The sequence below is a fragment of the Podarcis melisellensis genome, assembly GCF_964234715.1.
Source record: "Podarcis melisellensis genome assembly, chromosome: 17".
Lineage (NCBI taxonomy): Eukaryota > Metazoa > Chordata > Lepidosauria > Squamata > Lacertidae > Podarcis > Podarcis melisellensis.
Genome location: NC_138534.1, coordinates 8,039,141 through 8,060,393, shown reverse-complemented (window position 1 = coordinate 8,060,393; position 21,253 = coordinate 8,039,141). Strand labels below are relative to the sequence as shown.

General features: G+C 44.8%; 1 protein-coding gene across 3 annotated transcripts in view; it reads left to right on the top strand.

Annotated features, from left to right (window-relative positions):
- Positions 1-20,946, top strand: part of DENND1C (DENN domain containing 1C) — a 54,502-nt gene extending 33,556 nt beyond the window's left edge. The window contains exons 19-24 of one of the 3 annotated variants that reach the window (XM_081894014.1): positions 1,548-1,619; positions 4,280-4,336; positions 12,472-12,609; positions 16,112-16,167; positions 19,318-19,540; positions 19,637-20,946. In XM_081894014.1, the coding sequence (XP_081750140.1) occupies positions 1,548-1,619; positions 4,280-4,336; positions 12,472-12,609; positions 16,112-16,167; positions 19,318-19,540; positions 19,637-20,251 (1,161 nt within the window). In that variant the 3' untranslated portion in view covers positions 20,252-20,946. Of the gene's footprint in view, positions 1-1,547; positions 1,620-4,279; positions 4,337-12,471; positions 12,610-16,111; positions 16,168-19,317; positions 19,541-19,633 lie in introns of all 3 variants that reach the window. The other 2 variants (XM_081894013.1, XM_081894015.1) reach the window with 2 other exon arrangements.
- Positions 20,947-21,253: the final 307 nt, after the last annotated feature.

Sequence of the window (21,253 nt, the reverse complement as noted above, 5' to 3'; positions counted from 1 at the left end):
TATCTTCGAGACTGTTGCTTTTAAGGATTGCAACAAAGATGATGTCCAGAGAAGTACAGTGGTGCCTCGCAAGACGAAATTAATTCGTTCCGCAAGTCTCTTCGTCTTGCGAGTTTTTCGTCTTGCGATGCACGGTTTTCCATAAGAATGCATTGAAAATCAATTAATGCGTTCCTATGGAAACCGCCTTCCCCCGACCTCTTCTGGCGGGCGGCATTTTAAAATCGCCCGGGACAGCGGAGGACTTCTCCGCTGTCCGGGGCGATTTAAAAGCCCCTGGGAAGGCAGGCAGGGGGGACAAAGACTTTTGCCCCCTGCCTGCCTTCAGAAGAAGTCCAGGACAGGCTTCGCGGACCTCTCCGCAAGCAGCCGGAGCGCTCCTTGCGGAGAGTTGCCAGCGCGCCCAGGCTTTCCCGCCCCGCCGCCGGGCTTTGGGACATCGTTCCGATGCCGGGCGGCGGGGGGAGGCTTTCTCGCCCCGCCGCCCGGCATCGGGACGATGCCCCGAAGCCGGGCGGCGGGGGGAGGCGTTCCTGCCCCGCCGCCCGGCATCGGGACGATGCCCCGATGCCGGGCGGCGGGGGGAGGCTTCAAAAGCCGTCCGGGGGCTTTTAAATCGCCCCGGACAGTCCCGGGGCGATTTAAAAGCCCCCGGTTAGGCAGGCAGGGGGGGCAAAGACTTTTGCCCCCCGCCCGCCTTGGGAAGAGGTCCTGGACCTCTTCCGAAGGCGGGCGGGGGGCAAAAGTCTTTGCTCCCCCCTGCCTGCCTTTCCGGGAGAGCGGAAAAGGCAGCGCTGCCTTCCCGCTCTCCCGGAAAGGCAGGCAGGGGGGAGCAAAGACTTTTGCCCCCCGCCCGCCTTCGGAAGAGGTCCAGGACCTCTTCCCAAGGCGGGCGGGGGGCAAAAGTCTTTGCCCCCCCCTGCCTGCCTTCAAAAGCCGTCTGGGATAGCGGGAAGCGCTTCCCTGCTATCCCGGACCGCTTTTAAAATGCTGGCGGTGGGGAGCAAAGCCTTTCGCCCCCGCCGGCCTTCCTGGACCTCTTCTGAAGTCCGGAGGGGGGGAAAAGGCTTTGCTCCCCACCGCCAGCATTTAAAAAAAGGTCCCCGAGATTTCCCTATGGGCTTTCGTCTTGCGATGCAAGCCCATAGGGAAAATCGTCTAGCGAAGCGTCGCAAAAACCGAAAAACCCTTTCGTCTTGCGGGTTTTTCGTCTTGCGAGGCATTCGTCTTGCGGGGCACCACTGTAGCTGCTGTGGTGTGTGGCAGCAAAAAGTCTTGTGGCACCTTAAAGACTGTAACAAATTTAATGAATCAGCTTTTATGGACTGTAGTTTGCACAAGCCGACACACACAGGCTGAGGGACTTGCTTCCTCCCTGCATATCAAGTGATTGTCTCAGTGGCCAGGAATTAAATCAAGCTCCCTTGCGTAGCATCCTTGCCCACTAGTGTCTTTTGAGTGTGTTGTTCCGAATAGATGTGTGCCTAAGCTTCACACCTCTCTCTCTCTCTCTCTCTCTCTCTCTCTCTCTCTCTCTCTCTCCTTAGAAAGGTGGAGGAGCCCTGATAAGTACCATGAAAAACAAGGCCAATCCAGCTGTCAAGAATGCATATCAATATGTAAGGCATTTTTTTTCTTCATAGAATCACATACTTGTAGATACAGATAGGTAGCCGTGTTGGTCTGCCATAGTCAAAACAAAAAAAATTCCTTCCAGTAGCACCTTAAAGACCAACTAAGTTAGTTCTTGGTATGAGCTTTCGTGTGCATGCACACTTCTTCAGATACTTGTAGAGTTAGAAAAGACCCGAAGGGTCACCTAGTTCCTGCAATGCAGGAATCTCAACTCAAGCATCCATGAACGAGGACCATCCAATCTCTGCTTAAAAATCTCCAAGGAAGGAGATTTTTAAGCAGATTTTTAACCACAACCTCTCGAGGGAGTCTGTTCCACTGTTGAACAGCTCTTACCGTCAGAAAGTTTTTCCTGATACAGTATTTAGTCAGAATCTCCTTTCTTTCAAGTTGATGCCATTGGTTCGGGTCCTAGCCTCCAGAGCAAGAGAAAACAAGCTCGCTCCATCCTCCATGTGTTATAACAGAGAAATCGGAGGGTTCCCTTGGACAAAAAACAAGGACACCAGCCAGGAATACCAGAGCAAAACAGCAGCCAGTAGGTTTGGTCTTTATTGAAGACTGCCACGACAGGACTCCCACCTGCCACAAGGTGGGACAAGATGGAAGCCCCAAACAAAAGAGCCCCCAAACTTTTATTAGCTGCTAATCCCCATGTTACACCCCCCAAAAAAACTACATCACTCATACATCACAATTACATCATGAAAAGGGAGGTCTGGTGGCAGTAATCTGAGCATCCTGGACCCTGCCCCATGGTTCCCCTTGCCCTCCACCAAACATTCATCAAGTGTAACAAAAAAAGATATTTACGGTACATTTCCCTGATTCCCAGCCAAGTTAATCACACCCTTTTGTCTTCATCTGGGTTTGTTATTTCTGGAATGGCTACCTGTCTAGCACTCAGGTATTAGGATGCCAGGGATTATCACTCAGGCAGAGGGGCTGCTGGGTAGCTGAGCTCACATGTCTATATGAATTTCTGAAGTTTTCCGAGTGTGCCAGTACATAGATACATTTATCAGTGAATTGTTACATTTGGTATTGTGCAGCAGAGGCCCTCTGAATAGATAGGAAGACACTGTGATGAAGTGTTTTGTGGGGACAAATCACAAAAGTCACAAAAGCGATTGTGCTGGTTTTGGTAGTGGGCTGCATGTGCATGATATCTGCTGGAGGGGCAACCCCCAACCAACCTATACATAAATTCCTGCAACACATGTGACAGCCAGTTAGACATTTGAAGATGGCTATCATATCCCCTCTTTTCCAGGGTAAACATCCCCAACTCCCTCAACTGTTCTTCATAGGGCTCAGTTTCCAGACCCTTGATCATCTCGGTTGCCCTTCACTGCACACGTTCTAGGTTGTCAATATCCTTCTTAAATTGTGGCACCTAGAACTGGACACAAGACTCCAGGTGTGGTCTGACCAAGGCAGAGTAGAGTGATACTATTACTTCCCTTGATCTGGACACTAGACTTCTGTTGATGCAGCCTAGAACAGCATGAGCTTTCTTTTGCTACTGCATCACACTGTTGACTCATGTTAAAGCTTGTGGTCCACTAAGACCCCAGATTTCTCACATGCACTGCTAATAATACAGGTTCCCCATCTTATATTTGTGCATCTAGTTCTTCCTCAGTGAACCCTATTGAATCTCATTCTGTTTGTTTGGTCCCAGTTCTCCAGTCTGTTAAGGTTATTTTAATCTTCTGCAGCATTAGCTAGCCAGTTTGTTGTCATCTGCAAATCTGATGAGCATCCCTTCAGTTCCCAGCAATCCTTAACAAACTGCGCTGCCCAGAATTCTTTCAGGGAAAGAATGTGCTTTGAATGTGCTTTTAAGTACAGCCGTACCTTGGAAGTCAAACAGAATCCATTCCCGAAGTCCTTTCAACTTCCAAAATGTTCGGAAACCAAAGTGTGGCTTCTGATTGGCTGCAGGAAACTCCTGCAGCCAATCGGAAGCCCCCGTCGGACATTTGGCTTCTAAAAATAGTTCGCAAACCGGAACAGTCACTTCTGGGTTTGCGGCGTTTGGGAGCCAAAACGTTCGAGAACTAAGCTGTTCAAAACCAAGGTACGGCTGTAGTTGCAATGAGGGTTTTGCAATTCCCAACTACTTGGATGCAATGCTGAAGACTGCACAAAATGGCTCTTTTTTTACACCCTAAACCTCATGCTCACCCTGTGTGTGTGTGCAGCTTTGAGAAGTTACACATGTCAATCGACTGATCTATTTTCTTTGTCCTTGAAATTCTGGGAAGTATTGAACTAAGTTCTACTCAGAGTAGAACCTTGAGTTAGTTGTGTCTATTATTGTCAATGGGCAGGTACAGTAGGTGAAACAGGAAGGTGCAGCCGCCCCCTAACACTGCCCCTGTTCTGGAGTCCTGCTTTCCAGGGTCATCCTAATCTCACTGGAATCTGTTGCCATCACTTCTCCTCACTTCTGCTGCGGCAAGGGGCCTGTGGGGGAACTGCCCCATGGGATTCTGGCACAAGATGGTGGCTGCCTCAGCCCTTCTCATGGGCAGGCCAGCCCTGTCAGTTGGTCTTTTCTGAGTAAGACTACCTTTGGCCCAAACCCTCTGTTTGGAGTGCTGCATATCTCCTCACATCCCCTCCGTGTTCTGTCTAGGCCAAAGGCCATGCCAAAATGCGGCTGAAGAATATGCGGAGCCGTCTGATGGAAAAGGTAAGCCACTCCAGACTTCTTCCTTAAAATGATTAAAGGTGATGTACTGCTGGATGAGTGTTCAGTGGGTCTTGTTTTTGCATTTGTTTAAAACCCAATTGAAAATTGTTTTTAGAGTTTAATTTTTTTTATTAAATTTCTGTTGTACATTTTAGAATATTCACTTAAACAACCTTAAAATATCAATAATATCAATAATAATAATAATAATAATAATAATAATTTTTTATTTATATTCAGGGCGGCTAACAGCAAAAAATTTAAAACATTGATTAAAATGCAACTTGAAAACAGCATAAAACAGCATAAGGTAAAGGTAAAGGTACCCCTGCCCGTACGGGCCAGTCGTGTCCGACTCTGGGGTTGCACACCCATCTCGCTCAAGAGGCCAGGGGCCAGCATGACAAGCTGCATCTGGCGAGCCAGCGCAGCACACGGAAACATCGTTTACCTTCCCGCTAGTAAGCGGTCCCTATTTATCTATTTGCACCCGGGGGGTGCTTTCGAACTGCTAGGTTGGCAGGCGCTGGGACTGAGCAACGGGAGCGCACCCCGCCGCAGGGATTCAAACCGCCGACCTGACGATCGGCAAGTCCTAGGCTCTGTGGTTTTACCCACAGCGCCACCCGCGTCCCATAAAACAGCATAGAATACAACATAAAATGCAGCATCAATATCAATAAAATTCAAAATCTTCCTCTCTTTCCATGGTTCATTTTGCACAACATAAATCCCTTCATATTTTATATAAACTGAACCATTCAGTATTCCATTATTACATCCATCAAAACTTATTTACACTGTAGAATTTATCTTAATGCTGCCCACGTTTTCAAATAAACACAATTCCCCCCCCCCCATTTAGTCAATAAACATTTCCCAATCTTCTTTAAACCTATGTTCTTTTTGTTCTCTTGTTCTATATTTTAGGTCCGCAAGCTGTGCATATTCCACCAGTTTAAGCTGCCAATCTTATTTAGTTGGGACTTCTCTTGTTTTCCATTTTTGGGCTAACAAAACACGAGCCGCAGTAGTGGCATACATAAATAACCTTTTCTAACAACTGGGTGAAAATTGTTTTTAAATGTGATTGATTGTTTTACAAACAGAAGAACAGCCTATTGGATCAGGCCGATGCTCTACCTAGTCCAGCATCGTGTTTTCACCTTGGCCAGCCAGGTGTTTGTTGGAAACCCGCAAGCGCAACAAGAGCAACACTCTTCCTTCTCGTGGTTTCCAGCAACTGATGTTCAGCAGCATTAATGCCTCCAACTGTAGAGGCATAACATCATGGCTGGTAGCCAACGATAGCCCTCACCTCCAGGAATTTGTCTAATCCTCTTTTAAAGCCATTGGGGTGGGCAACCATCACTACCTCCTGTGGGAGATTAACTATGCGCAGTGGCGCAGGAACCCTCTCCGGCACCGGGAGTGGGACACCAAGGGGCGAGATGAACCTCTCTGTTATGTACTGAAGTTCTCACCCTGGGCCAGCAGGGGGATACTGTAGATAGTTTTTACTCAGGTCCACATATGCAAATAAGGAATTGAAAGTGTTCAGTAATTGGATAGTTCAGAAAGTTGTTACTGTTGCGTTGTAGTGGAGCTCTATATAAGCAGGCTGGCTGAACCCTTCAGTTCAGTTCTGTTCTGGCCTGTGAATAAACAAGAGCTGTTTGAAGAATCGCTGTGTCGTCTGATATGTTTGCCCACAACTTAACACGCCCAATGGCGCACGAGAGGCAGCCCTTATGGATGCCCGTACAGGCGGCACTCGAGAGCGGCAGAGCCACACAAGCGGTGCCCATACTTACGGTGTGTGCGCACTCATCCACTCTACAGCTGGGGGGCAGTGGGTCATCTTGTCACCCCCCAAGTGATGGCCAGGGCGGCCTGCCCCCCTGCTTTGTACATCCCTAAGCACTGCATGAATAAGTACTAAACGGCCATGGTCCTGTATACCTGAAGGAGCATCTCCACCCCATTGTTCAGCCCGAACACTGAGGTCCAGCTCCAAGGGCCTTCTGGAGTTCATTCACTGCAAGAAGTGAGGTTACATGGAACCAGGCAGAGGGACTTCTTGGTAGTGGCGCCCACCCTGTGGAACGCCCTCCCTTCAGATGTGAAGGAAATAAGCAGCTATCTTATCTTTAAAAGACATCTGAAGGCTGCCCTGTTTAGGGAAGTTTTTTTAAAAAAAAAAATATTTATTAGGGTTTTTACAGAAAAAAAAGAAAACATCCAATAACAATATACAATATTACTTTGTTTAACAAAATTTCATATCCTCTTTGAACTTCCTCACGCCTCCCACTCCCATTTGCATCATTAATAAATTTTGTCCAGCAAATTATCATCTTATTTCCAAATTTTAAAACCGCTTAATTACAATAAAATTGTTCTCCTGCAAATTTGTTTTTCTTAATCTCTCTTCTCATCAGTTCCTGATCTATTTTAGTGATGGCCAATTATTTATAACTAAGCATCTTTTTTAACATTCCGATAAATCATAATATTTTTGTAGATAAATCTTGAATTTCTTCCAGTCTTCTTCCATCCTCTCTTCTCCCAGGTCTCGGATTCTGCCAGTCATCTCCGTCAGTTGCATATAGTCCATCAGTTGCGTCTGCCATTCTTCCAGTGTGGGTAGATCTTGAGTTTTCCAATTCTTAGCGAGTAGTATCCTTGCTGCTGTTGTCGCATACATGAAAAATGTTCTATCTTTCTTTAACACCTTCTGGTCGACAATGCCCAGAAGAAAGGCCTCTGGTTTCTTGGTAAAGGTATACTTAAACACCTTTTTCAACTCATTATATATCATTTCCCAGAAGGCCTTCACCTTAGGGCAAGTCCACCAGAGGTGGTAGAATGTTCCTTCATTTTCCTTACATTTCCAGCATTTATTGTCTGACGAATGGTATATTTTAGCAAGTTTAACTGGGGTCATGTACCATCTGTATATCATTTTCATTACATTTTCTTTCAAAGCATTACATGCAGTAAAGTTCAACCCAGTGGTCCACAACCTTTCCCAATCCTCAAACATAATATTATGCCCAATATCCTGTGCCCATTTTATCATAGCCGATTTAACCATTTCGTCTTGTGTATTCCATTTCAACAGCAAGTTATACATTCTTGAAAGTACCTTAGTCTTAGGTTCTAACAGTTCTGTTTCCAACTTCGATTTCTCCACCTGGAATCCTAACTTTTTGTCACTTTTAAAGGTTTCCTTAATCTGAGCGTAGTGTAACCAGTCTCGCACTTTATCCTTCATTTTCTCCATACTCTGCAATTTCCAATTATCTCCGTCTTTTTCTAACAGTTCCCAATATTTTGGCCAGTTGGCTTCCATATTGGTTCCTTTTCGGGCCTTAGCTTCCAAAGGTGAAAGCCACCTTGGTGTTTTATTTTCCAGTAAGTCTTTATATTTAGTCCAGACATTAAACACTGCTTTTCTGACAATATGGTTCTTAAAGGCCTTATTGATCTTAACTTTATCATACCACAAATATGCATGCCAACCAAAACCTTCAAGATCTAACACATCAGTGTCCTCAAGAAGTAGCCAATCCTTTAGCCAGCAGAAGGCTGCGGCTTCATAGTACAACCTTAAGTCTGGCAGGGCAAAGCCCCCTCTTTCCTTTGCATCTGTTAATATCTTAAACTTAATTCTGGGCTTTTTGCCCTGCCAGACAAATTTGGAAATATCTCTCTGCCACCTCCGGAAACACTCTGCTTTGTCCACAATTTGCAATGTTTGGAACAAAAACAGCATCTTTGGCAGCACATTCATCTTAATTGCAGCAATTCGGCCTAATAAAGAAAGCTTCAGCTTTGCCCAACTTTCCAAGTCTCTCTTAATTTCCGACCAACATTTTTCATAATTGTCTTTAAATAGACTCAGATTTTTAGCTGTTATATTTACCCCTAGGTACTTTACCCTTTTCACTAGTGATAATTCTGTTTCTCTCTGAAACCGTTCTGACTCTGTGTCTGTCATATTTTTCCCTAGCACCTTCGTTTTTTGTTTATTTAACTTAAATCCTGCCACCTGACCAAAATCATTTATCAATTGTAATACTCTTTTCGTACTAGATTCTGGCTCCTGCAATGTCAATACTAGGTCATCTGCGAAGGCTTTTAGTTTATATTGTTTCGCTCCGACCTGGATCCCCTGCACCAGCCGGTCCCCTCTAATCAAATTCAAGAGCACCTCCAGAACTGAGATAAATAACAGAGGGGAAATCGGGCAGCCTTGTCGTGTTCCTTTTTCAATTTTAAATTCTTCTGTTACCACATTGTTAACTATCAATTTAGCTTTTTGTTCTGAATATATTGCATCGATCCCATTTTCAAAACCCCGCCCCACTCCCATTTCTTTTAGATTTCCCTTCATAAATTTCCAAGAGATGTTGTCAAAGGCCTTCTCTGCGTCTATAAATATCAGTACTGCTTTAGTGTTTATATCTGTTTGCAAAAGTTCCAAAATGTCAATAATGTTCCTTGTGTTTGCAAACATGTGTCTGCCCGGGAGAAAGCCGGCCTGGTCTTTATGAATTACTTCATTTAAAACTCTTTTAAGTCTGCATGCCAAAACATCAGCAAATATTTTGTAATCCACATTTAGAAGGGAGATGGGGCGGTAGTTCTTAAGTTGTGTTTTTTCAGTTTCTGATTTTGGGATCAACGTGATAAAAGCTTCCTTCCACGATTCCGGCGCCTTCTTTCCCTCCAAAATTTCATTGCTGACCTCCATCAAAGGTTGGATCAAATAGTCACTCATTGTCTTATAATACTTGGAGGTCAGTCCATCTGGTCCTGGAGATTTGCCCAGCTTCATGTTCTGAATAGCAAGTTCAATTTCCTGTCGTGTTATTTGACTGTTCAGGAGTGATCTATTTTCTTGTGTGAGTTTTTTAAGACTATTTTTCTTCAAAAATTGTTCAATCTCAACCTCATTTTGCAGCCCTTGAGTATATAATTTCTTAAAATATTTCTGGAAAGATTTCCTGATTTCCACAGGGTTCTGAATATTTCTTCCTTCAATTTCTAAATTTGTTACTGTATTCAACTTTTGTCTCTTCTTCAACTGCCAGGCCAGCAGTTTCCCACATTTATTTGCCGATTCAAACGTTTTTTGTTTCATTGACTTAATCTTCCATTCTATTTCCTGATTTATCAATTTAGAATATTGCGCCTGATGGAGTTTAATTTCTCTCAGAATCGGCTGCGACTTCAGGTTTCCTCTTAGCTTCTTTTCTAATTCTTTTATTTTTTCCAAAATCTTGTCTTTCTTTTCATTTTGTTTCCTTTTCTTGATAGCATTCTGCTGTATTAGGAACCCTCTCATCACAGCCTTGCTTGCGTCCCAAATTGTTCTTTTTTCCACCGTTGTATTCAAGTTTATTTCAAAATAGTCTTTCAAAACTTTTTGGGCCTTTTTAACAATCTCCTGATCTCTGAACAAATTGTCATTCATCTTCCATCGAAAGGAGCCGGTTGGTAGTAATGTCAAGTCCATTTTCAGAGCGTCATGGTCGGAGCAGGTCTTTGGGCAGATTTCCACTTTTCTGACCTTAGGTGCCAGACATCTAGAAATCCATATTTGGTCGATTCTTGTCCAAGTCAGATGGGCTTCAGAGAAGAATGTTCCTTCCTTTTCCAAGGGGTTTCTCGTTCTCCAAATGTCAATCCAATCCATATTGTCTGTCATTTCAAAAAAGGTCTTTGGTAGTCTGCCATCTTTGGTAACTTTTTGGCTTTGCGACTTATCCATGTTAGTTGATACAATCCCGTTCATATCTCCCATCAAAATGATGTTGTCAAAGTCCAGATAATCCAGCATGCTCTCATGCAACTTCTTATAAAATTCCGATTTCCCTTCATTTGGTGCATAAACTCCTAATAACAAAATTTTTTCGCCTTGATGCTGTATTTCAACTGCCAAAATTCTGCCTTGTTCATCTTTAAATAATAATTTAGGTGCAAGGCTCTCCTTTGCATATATCACCACCCCTCTCTTCTTGACTCTGTCTGAAGATATAAATTCCTGGCCTAGTCTTTTATTTACCAGAATTTTTCTGTGGAGCCTGGTCACATGTGTTTCTTGCAAGCAAATAATGTCCAATTGTTCCTTTTTTAATATGTGGAAAATTTTCTTCCTTTTCTCGGGAATGTTACAGCCATTTATGTTCCAGCTCAGAAGTTGCAGAGACATCCTGTAAGAATCTGGTTATTTTTCCGGGGGTGGAACTTTGTCAACCAAGGGTGCCGGTTCCTTTGGTGCTCCAGGCTCCGTGTTTAGGGAAGTTTTTAATGCTGTATTGTGCTTTTAATTTTTGGTTGGGAGCCGCCCAAAGTGGCTGGGAAAACCCAGCCAGATGGGTGGGGTATAAATAATTATTATTATTATTATTATTATTATTATTATTATTATTATTATCTTTTATGTGTCCTGAATCTGTGTTGCCAGGGGCAGAAGAGAGACTTTTCTCTATCCCCTTTCTCTATGCCATGCATAATTTTATAATTCCGTTCCAATTCTGTGCTGCTAGTAGACGTGCTGCTACTCAAAGAAAAGTAACCAAGGTCCAATTGCCCTTCTTTAAAAACAGTTAACAATCTTAAACTCGGGGTACATTCCACATATTGACATGTAATATAGCTTATTTCTGTAAATACGCTCTGCCAGAAGGGGAGCCAGGGTGGTGTAGTGGTTAAGAGCGGTGGACTCGTAATCTGGGGAACCGGGTTCGCGTCTCCGCTCCTCCACATGCAGCTGCTGGGTGACCTTGGGCCAGTCACACTTCGCTGAAGTCTCTCAGCCCCACTCACCTCACAGAGTGTTTGTTGTGGGGCAGGAAGGGAAAGGAGATTGTGAGCCGCTTTGAGACTCCTTCGGGTAGTGATAAAGCGGGATATCAAATCCAAACTCTTCTTTATACGCTCACATGTTTACCGTGTGAAATACTGTTCAAATGAAGTTTTGGAGCTATTTTTAAGGGAAATTGCCCAAAATGACACTGCCGACATGGGTTGCCATATATCCGGATTTTCCTGGACATTTTTAGCAATTTCCGCCCGGACATCGTTTCTGACTGCAGTATTCCAGATATGTCCAGGAAATTCCGGACATATGGCAACCCTAACTATTGCAGCCTCTCCAGTTAGCTTCTTCTTTGACAAGCTAGCTGGTGTGTGGTCTGGATCAGGGGCGGATTTAGGTTAGATGAGGCCCTAAGCTACTAAAGGTAATGGGGCCCTTTATATGTCCAGCTGTCCTTTGTCAACAACAAATTGTCGCTGTTTTTTGTGTTGAATATATGCTATATGGTAATTTATGGACCTAATGGGTTTCTAAAGCCATTTGCACATAACAAAATATGAATTTTGTCAAAGTAATTGTTGAACTGAATTAAGAAGAAGTCTATTAATAGTGAAATCATTATTAAGCTCTAACTTAAAATGATTTTTTATTCATAACAAACTGCAAACACATTGGCATTTGGCAATAACAGAAGTTCCTTTAGAAACACAATTTACAAAGACTCATAATCTAGTCTCTAGAAATTTGCTATACCATGAAATAATAATAGGTGTAAATATATGATGCAAACTACTAATAATTATAAATAGCAGAATGTAGGCACCCTATATATAGAAATGAGCAAACCAGTGATATTTTAGGGAGCAGGCTAGCAGGCGGGGGCCATGACTGTTTTTTGCATTGAATATATGCTATATGGTAATTTATGGACCTAATAGGTATCTAAAGCCATTTGCACATAACAAAATATGTATTTTATCAAAGTAATTAGAATGTAGGCACACACTATCTATAGAAATGAGCAAACCAGTGATATTTTAGGGAACAGGCTAACAGGCGGGGCCCATGACTTACATCATAGGAGCCTACACAACACAAAACACTGTTGCTGTACGTAGGTTTTATTTTATTTGTTTATTATCTTACATTTTGGAAATGTACATCCAGTTTCTTTCTCCTTTAATTTTTTTTGGGGGCCCCAAGAGAGTGGGGCCCTAAGCTATAGCTTGTTTAGCTTATACGTAAATCCGGCACTGGTCAGGATGGGAAGCAAAGCTTATGCTCAGAATAATCTTGTCCTCTCTAGGATTCCAGTACAGGCCCTCATCGACAGCGAGGGCATTCCTCGAACTGTGACCTTATCTCCGATCCCATCATGCCCACCAGGAATAGGCAGTCTGAAAGCTTGCAAAGCCGGTTGCCCATCACCCAGCACTTTGGGAAGGTAAGGGGGGAATGAGTAATTTAAAATGGGTGGGGAACCTGCATCGCTGCCACCACCCTTAGATAGTGTTGGACTGTAGCTTCCATCATCCCTGGCAGTTGACTGGAGCTGATGGGAATTGGGAATTTTGAAAGGTCATAGTTTCCCTATCCCTCACCTAAAACAACATGTGAGGAAAAGAAGAGGAACCGGGCCAGGGGGCACCCGGAAGAGGATTCCCCCAAGAATGTACAGTGTTACCTCGGGTTACAGACACTTCAGGTTAAAGACTCTGCTAACCCAGAAATAGTACCTCAGGTTAAGAACTTTGCTTCAGTATGAGAACAGAAATCGTGCAGCGGCAGTGGGAGGCCCCATTAGCTAAAGTGGTGCCTCAGGTTAAGAACAGTTTCAGGTTAAGAACGGACCTCTGGAATGAATTAAGTTCTTAACCTGAGGTACCACTGTAACTGCATTGGTGCAAATGGGCAGCCTTAACACTTGCTGCATGTACTCTGTGCAAATGTGGAGTCACGGATGTCCCTCTGCAGGAGATCAGTGCAACAGCTTGTCTGATAGTCGCAAGCCAGTTGCATGAACAACACAGCAGGCAGAATCTGTGACCCTCCAGAGGTTGTTGAATTCCAACTCCCACCAGTCAGTATGGCCCAATGGTCGAGCAATATCTGATGGGCCCAGGTTGCTTACCTCTAGCACAGGTGTAATAAATGAAAATCTGCCCTTATTCCCTTATGGGGGACACAAGAGCCCTTATAGAGTCCTTTGTAGGTTCTCCATCGGTAGGAGAAAATAACAGAGGCCAACCAGAAAATATTGAGAAGCAAAGCAGCTAGTAAGCCTGGTCTTTATTGAACTGTTGCAACAGGGTGCTCCCCTCACACACAGGAGAAGGAGGAGGACCCAGAACCCAGGTGTGCCCGCCCTTATATAGACATATTAAATTGCCAGCCTTGGAGTCCAAGACCACCCCCAGACACATCATACCTACATCACAGAAAGGGATGTAGCTCAAGAGATATCTGAGTGTGTTGTTTACCTCCTGTCTGGCAAGTTACCTGTTAATGCTTACTTGATTGGATACCCTGGAGAGCCTGGCCAGTCTTTTGTAATGATAAATACTTAGTTCCTGAGCCAGGTCACAAGCTCACCCTATTCATACCCTATTCATACACAGACATACCCTTAAGACAGGATTTGTGAAGGAAAAAACAATGGGGAGGCTTTTCCTTTGACTTTGCAGAGAAAACATTTGGTCAGTTTGGCAGTCAAAATGCTTCCAGGACTGTTTTCCTGTGCTGCTTCAGGCATGTGGTTTATATATTTATGTACGTGTTTGCTTGGTACATTTATGAACATTTATTATATATATAAGACCATATTTTTTTATTTCACAGGGGTCAGCAAACTTTTTTAGCAGGGGGCCGGTCCACTGTCCCTCAGACCTTGAAAAAACAAAATGATGGGCTCCAGGGCTCTGGAGAGGGGTTGCTTAAAATGGCGGCCGCTCAAGCACTGCTGCTACTGGCACCAACAAAGCCCAGCCCCCTTCCTCCTCTAGGCAGGGCGAGGAGAATCCAGGAGGAGGGAGGGAGGAGGCACCGCCGCTGCTGCCACCGCCGTGTGAGGGAGAGGGAAAGAACGTACGCGCTGGCGATCCACACGGCGATTCCCGGACCATCCGCAGGCCGGATCCTGAAGGCAATTGGGCCTGATCCGACCCACGGGCCTTAGTTTGCTGACCCATGCTCTAACATAAGGAAATGAGCAGAGTAGTGCAGCTCCCATTGTTTATAGAAATGTTCTGCAAGTTTTGCCTGTGTCTGGCTTGTATGTGAATGTGTTGCTTGCTTGCATGTTTTTATATGCAAAAGGCATCAGTATGCAAAAGTTAAGGAATAAATAAATTGGGAGTAGATAAGTAAAGAAACAGGGGCAGAGGATTTTTTAAAAAATGCTACCTTAAGGCTCCCATGTACGGCTAGCTCCTAAATACGTTAATTCAGAAGGAAGCCCTTATAGGTTCAGTGGGTCTTACCTCCTAATGTCCCCTTGCATTCAAAAGTCTACTTGTGACTGTGCTTCTTTGTGTCAAATGTAGAGAGCAGCACTGTAATCATGAGAGTTGAGTTCACATTTGTAGCGAAAACTAAGTTACAATATGCAAAGCAGAAAGACGGGACAGAAAATTTGGCTGAATTAATTGCACAACACATTTGGGCATTATGTACTATTTAATTGCCGTGTCTTCTGCTAAAGAATACTGGAAATTGTAGTTTGTTGAGAGTGCTCAGATATTCTCTGTTGGAGATCCTTAGCTCTCCTTGCAGATCAACAATTCCCTGGTGAGAGGGAATGACTGAAAGTGGGTTTGTTGGCGGTAACGACACATCCAGTGTTAAGGATTGCCAAGGATGATGCCTAATGTTTAGGGAAGTTTTTGATGTTTGATGTTTTATCACTTTTTATTATTATTATTATTATTATTATTATTATTATTATTATTATTCTGTTGGGAGCCACCCAGAGTGGCTGGGGAAACCCAGCCAAATGGGTGGGGTATAAATAACAAATTATTATTAGTAGTAGTAGTAGTACTAGTAGTAGTATTACTAATAGAGAAAGCAGCCTGGTTGTCCTGAGAGTCTCCAGCTGAATCCATGCCCCACCTTACACTAGAGTGGGGAATATGTAGTTTTGAATCATGGAGAAAGGGCCACTAATCACCAGGACATTTTGTTCTGGACAAGGGGATCAGAACCCTTACAGGTGTGTGTCCAGTGCCGGATTTACATATAAGCTAAACAAGCTATAGCTTAAAGGTAAAGGTAAAGGGACCCCTGACCATTAGGTCCAGTCGCGGACGACTCAGGAGTTGCGGCGCTCATCTCACTTTATTGGCTGAGGGAGCCATGTGGCCAGCATGACTAAGCCACTTCTGGCGAACCAGAGCAGCGCACGGAAATGCCGTTTACCTTTCCACCGGAGTGGTACCTATTTATCTACTTGCACTTTGATGTGCTTTCGAACTGCTAGGTTGGCAGGAGCTGGGACTGAGCAACGGGAGCTCACCTGTCACGGGGATTCGAACCACCAACCTTCTGATCGGCAAGTCCTGGACTCTGTCCAGCACCACCCACATCCCTAAGCTATAGCTTAGGGCCACCCCAAAAAAATTAAAAGAAAAAACCTGGGTGTACATTCCCAAAATGTAAGATAAAAAACAAATAAAATAACACCTACATACAGCAACAGTGTTTTGTGCTGTATAGGCTCCTGTGATGTAAGTAATGGGCCCCCAATCATTTTAAGTTAGAGCTTAATAATTATTTCACTTCTTCTTAATTGTATTGCACTATTAAAATACTTCTTCTTTAATTGTATTTCAGTTCAACAATTACTTTGATAAAATTACATATTTTGTTATGTGCAAATGGCTTTATATACCTATTAGGTCCATAAATTACCATATAGCATAAATGTTGTGCTCTCTTTCTCTTCACAGTCTCGCCCCAGGCGACCACAAAGACAGACCAGCAGTACAGAATTGGAGTCACAAAGGTAAGGCCTGCTTACCGCCGAACTCTCTTTGCTGTTCTCAGCTCTGCTTGCCACATCCTGTGTGAGTTTCAGGGCTGGCCCAGCAGGTGGATCAGAATCTGCTGGAAAATGATCCTACACAAGCCTCGCTGCAATGAATTAGGTTCTGTGACTGGGGGAAAGCCATGCTCAGCTAAACCTCTTGGGCTACAGTGCTGTGCACCCTTAAATCCGAGAATAAGTCTCACTGACCTCAGAGGAAGTTTCCTAGTTCTGAGTAAACCCATAGGGATGGGAGGATTATCTCTAGGGGAAACCATCACTGCTCTTGGGGGTGTCATTGTGCTCCAGAGTTCCACAGATGTTGAAACAAATAATTTCCAAAATGATTAAAAAACAAACAGACCAGTGGTTTTACTCATCTGTTCTTCCATAAACACTCAGGGATGAGGTATTTGTTGTGTCTTGTTAAATGATTAAAAATAACCATAAGCTGCCATCATCTTTTTGTGGTAAAAACAGAAGAGTCTGCTGGCACCTTGAGGAAAAACTGTTCTACTGTTTAGTTAATTTGTCTTCTGGGTTCATTATTTTCAAATCTGAAATAGTAATTTAGACAGCCAAACAGAACATCCCCTCTGAATCGCGCTTCTGAGGAGGAATTTATGTATTTATTTATAAACCTCGTTTTTTAAAGAAGTAAAGTGTGGCATAAGCTTTTATGGTCCAGAGCTCACTGCTAGCAGACTGTTGCTCTTTTGCCAGTAGGATTAAATCACATACTAGTAAATTCAAGTTGTGCAGTTAAAGTAGATTTGAAACTCACTCCGCTGCACCAAATTGAACTTTATGCAGTAAGGAAAGTGATGGGGAAATGGACAGGTAAAAAGTGGGTTGACAACTGCTTGGCAGTTGACAGGGCATCAGATGCCATTAGCCAGTCACAGTTCTATTGTGCTTTTCCATGGGCAATGGAATAGGTAATATTCCAGCAAATTATTAAAATACAATAATGCATCAAATATTAAAATCTTCGCTAAACAAGGCTGCCTTCAGATGTCTTCTAAAAGTCAGGTACTTGTTTATTTCTTTGACATCTGGTGGGAAGGCATTCCACAGGGCGGACGCCACCACCAAGAAGGCCCTCTGCCTGGTTCCCTGTAACTTTACTTCTCACAGTGAGGGAACCACCAGAAGGCCCTCAGATCTGGACCTCAGTGTCCAGGCTGAACGATGGGGGTGGAGACGCTCCTTCAGGTATACTGGGCAGAGGACGTTTAAGACTTTAAAAGTCAGCACCAACACTTTGAATTGTGCCCGGAAACGTACTGGAAGCCAATGTAGGTCTTTCAAGGCCGGTGTTATATGGTCTCGGTGGACGCTCCCAGTCACCAGTCTAACTGCCGCATTCTGGATTAGTTGCAGTTTCTTGGTCACCTTCAAAGGTAGCCCCACGTAGAGCACATTGCAGTAGTGTAGGGGTCAGCAACCTTTTTCAGCCGTAGGCTGGTCCACCATCCCTCAGACCATGTGGTGGGCCGGACTATATTTTGAAAAAAATAATGAACAAATTCCTATGCCCCACAAATAACCCAGAGATGCATTTTAAATAGAAGCACACATTCTACTCATGTAAAAACACCAAGCAGGCCCCACAAATAACCCAGAGATGCATTTTAAATAAAAGGACACAATCTACTCATGTAAAAACACGGCGATTCCCGGACCGTCCAAGGGCCGGATTGAGAAGGCGATTGGGTCGCATCTGGCCCCTGGGCCTTATGTTTCCCACTGCTGCAGTAGTCCAAGCGGGAGATAACCAGAGCATGCACTGGTTCCTGCCATCTGAGAGCACAGAAAAGCGCTGGAAGGAGAAGAGTAGTAGCACCATCTCTGCAGATTTCCTTAGCACTATTCTCTCTCTCTCTCTTTTTTTAAGGAGAGGCATGTATTTAATGTGCATAGTGACATATCAAATGGACAGAACATATCCGCCCTCTTCAAAGCATGGAAAGGTGCCAGGAGCTGCCTATGTAGAAATGCCTCTTTTAAAAAACCCACACAGCAATGCAAGAGACAGCAGGAACTGTGTCCCATTAATAGGCGGAGCCCTGATTAATACCAGAGCGGGTGTGATTAACTTGCAGATAGACACCACTGGTGAACAATTAGCATTATAACAAGGCAGAGTGCAAAGTGGGGCATTGCCTTTCTGTAGCAAGATGGCCCCTCCCACAGGATCATATCTGCTAATGAATTCCAACTGTGGCTTCTCTTGAATTCTTTAGCAAACAGGACAATGTCGTACTTGGAGGAGCTGCACAGCCCCTCCTGTAAAGATAGGTGAGCCCTGCCCTGTGGCCACCCATGCCGAGTTTTGTTTTCGTGAAGTCCCTGTGAGTTTTGCTCCACAGGCATTTTGCAGAGAGCATGGAATCGGGAAGAGGGTAACAGAGCAGGCCCAAACAAGCTTTTACAGGTCACTTACACCCAAAATAAATTTGGAAGCTGTTCTGTGGTGCAGCTCGACTGCAGTGCAGGTAATGTGATAATTAGCAGTGTTTAGCTCAAGCGCTGCCCGGGGCTAGTCCATAAACGATCACAACAACGCAAATCCACCTACCAACCTATTGCCTTTCACATGAGAGAGGGAGAACTGAACATAGCCAGGTTCAAAACAAGGATGAATTGCCTTTCCTGCTTTCTTCGTAAACTACAGAAGTCAAAATCTTGCTGAGCGGGGCCAGAAACAATACAAGGAGGGACAAATAAGCCTGGTTCCCTTGGCCATTGCGTGAACATGCTCATCTCCCATGTCACTTTACATGGACCTTTCAAACATTGTTGTTTTCATGTACTGCAGGGGTAGGCAACGTAAGGCCCAGGGGCCGGATGCAGCCCAATCGCCTTCTAAATCCGGCCCATTGACTGTCCTGGAATCAGCGTGTTTTTACATGAGTAGAATGTGTCCTTTTATTTAAAATGCATCTCTGGGTTATTTGTGGGGCATAGGAATTCGTTCATTTCCCCCCAAAAAAATAAGTCCGGCTCCCCACAAGGTCTGAGGGACAGTGTACTGGCCCACGGCTGAAAAAGGTTGCTGACCCCTGATGTACTGTACAGCATTTTATTCCTGATCACATTTCTCATGTGAAACATATATTCTTCCAGGGAAGTTTCCCACTCTTCCAGCTCAAGCTCGCTGGATTGTTCTTTGGAGCCTGGAGAAACTGAAAATCTGCACCCGGACTTCCTGGATACAGGTGGGATTGATCTTTTAGGTGAAATCTTTGAGACTCTAAACTTGCTGGAGCCGAGCCAAGCCCAGCGGCCACTCTATGGGACGCGGAGCCTGGACTTCTGCAACCTAGAAGAGAGGAACTTCTATACTAAGGTAAGCCCTCCTAGTTTGGCTCTCTGTGCACCTGTCAAAGAGGCCAAGCGTGGACAGCAGCAAATTCCAACTCAGTCTCTTTGTCTGTTGTAGCAGAGGCCCAGCAGGAACACACTCCATGAACCCCTGTCTGAGGAAAAGGATGGTGATGATGATGATGATGACTCATTGTCCGAGGGCACCCTGCTCCCAGCCTCTCCGGATCAGGAGCATGTGCAGAGTGCTCTGCTAGTGTCCACCAGAGCAGCAGAAAATAGCTGTGAGAAGTGGGACCATGACGTCCCTGAACCCGAAGAGATTCCTTGCCCTGAGAAGTCAGCAGTTCCATCGCAAGGGGAGACAGCAGTTGTTACCGCTGGCTATGAGCTGCCGCAAGTGGCATGGACCCGGAATATAGACCATGAGAACTCCAGCGCAAATGAAAATGGAACTGAAAGCTGCACTGAGGTGGAGTCCGGCCAGGAGTCTAGGACGGACCAGATGCTCAAACTCGCTCCAGCCATTGCCGCCACCAAGGTAGAGCCACCAGCAACCAATTGCTCTGGCATCCAGTCACCTGTGGCTTTGTCCCAAAGAAAAGTGAATGTGGACACCGACTTCAAGACCAAGCACAGCGTGCCAGCCCTTGGGGTGGTCACTAGACCACCACACTCCTTGACTTCCCGGCCCTTAGCCAAAGTGTCCGAGCTGAAGAAAAGATTTGAGGCCTAGAATGTTCAAAGTGAGGAGTCTGTAGCCTCGGAAGAGGAACACCTGTCTGTTTTTTGACTTCCAGGGTGCAGTAGTAGCTTCTGTGGCCGGAGGCTGCACTACAGGCCTCTCTTCTGGTGCCACAAGGCAGCTCTGGGCTTTGAAAGGCACTGGGGGAAACACCCCATCGCTCCGGGCATCAATAGGGATTGCTAGAAGCAGAACTGGGTTCTACTCCTAGTCCCAGTGCATAGGACTCGCTTGCTGCCTGACTCGTAAGCTGCCCCTTGCTCACTACTAGGAGACAGTAGTGCTTTTTTCCCGGGGGTACGCATACCCCTGAACACTTTGTGAATCTAAGTTTGGCCTCATTGAGGGGCAGAATTTCAATGAGTAGGAAAATGAGAGTACCCCTAAACATTTTTAAAGAAAAAAGCAGTGTCTGTGTGTTTGTGTGTACGTACATTCATATTCCTGGGACTGGGGGAAAGACTGCTTTAGCACCATTCCTCTCCTAAACACGTGAGACTGCTCCTCATGTAACTTTTCCCAATATGGAAACCATATCAGGGAAAGTATGTAACTAGAAAAGGACAAGCCATCATCATGGGCTGGTTCAACATATGCACTGCTTGCCACCCAGTGGCTGCAACATCAGTTAATTTGGGGAGGGGTGTGCACATGTGAATAAACATAAATAAAACCAAGGAACTTTAGCTCCAGATGTGGTACTTGCGCTGGTGTGTTTCAAACTGCTAGATTGGCAGGCGCTGGGACAGAGCAACGGGAGCTCACCCTGTTGTGGAGATTTGAACCGCCGACCTTCTGATCAACAAGCCCAAGAGGCTCAGTGGTTTAGACCACAGCGCCACCCATGTCCCACAAATAGTTCTATCTTTGGTCTGACCCACCAAAGGCATCCTTATGCCCCTGATGTTTTTGCACTGAATCAGTTCATTCCATCATCCTGTGCCTGGGCACTCTAGTGAAATCCATGTAGTTTGTGTTATTTTTTCTGCAGAG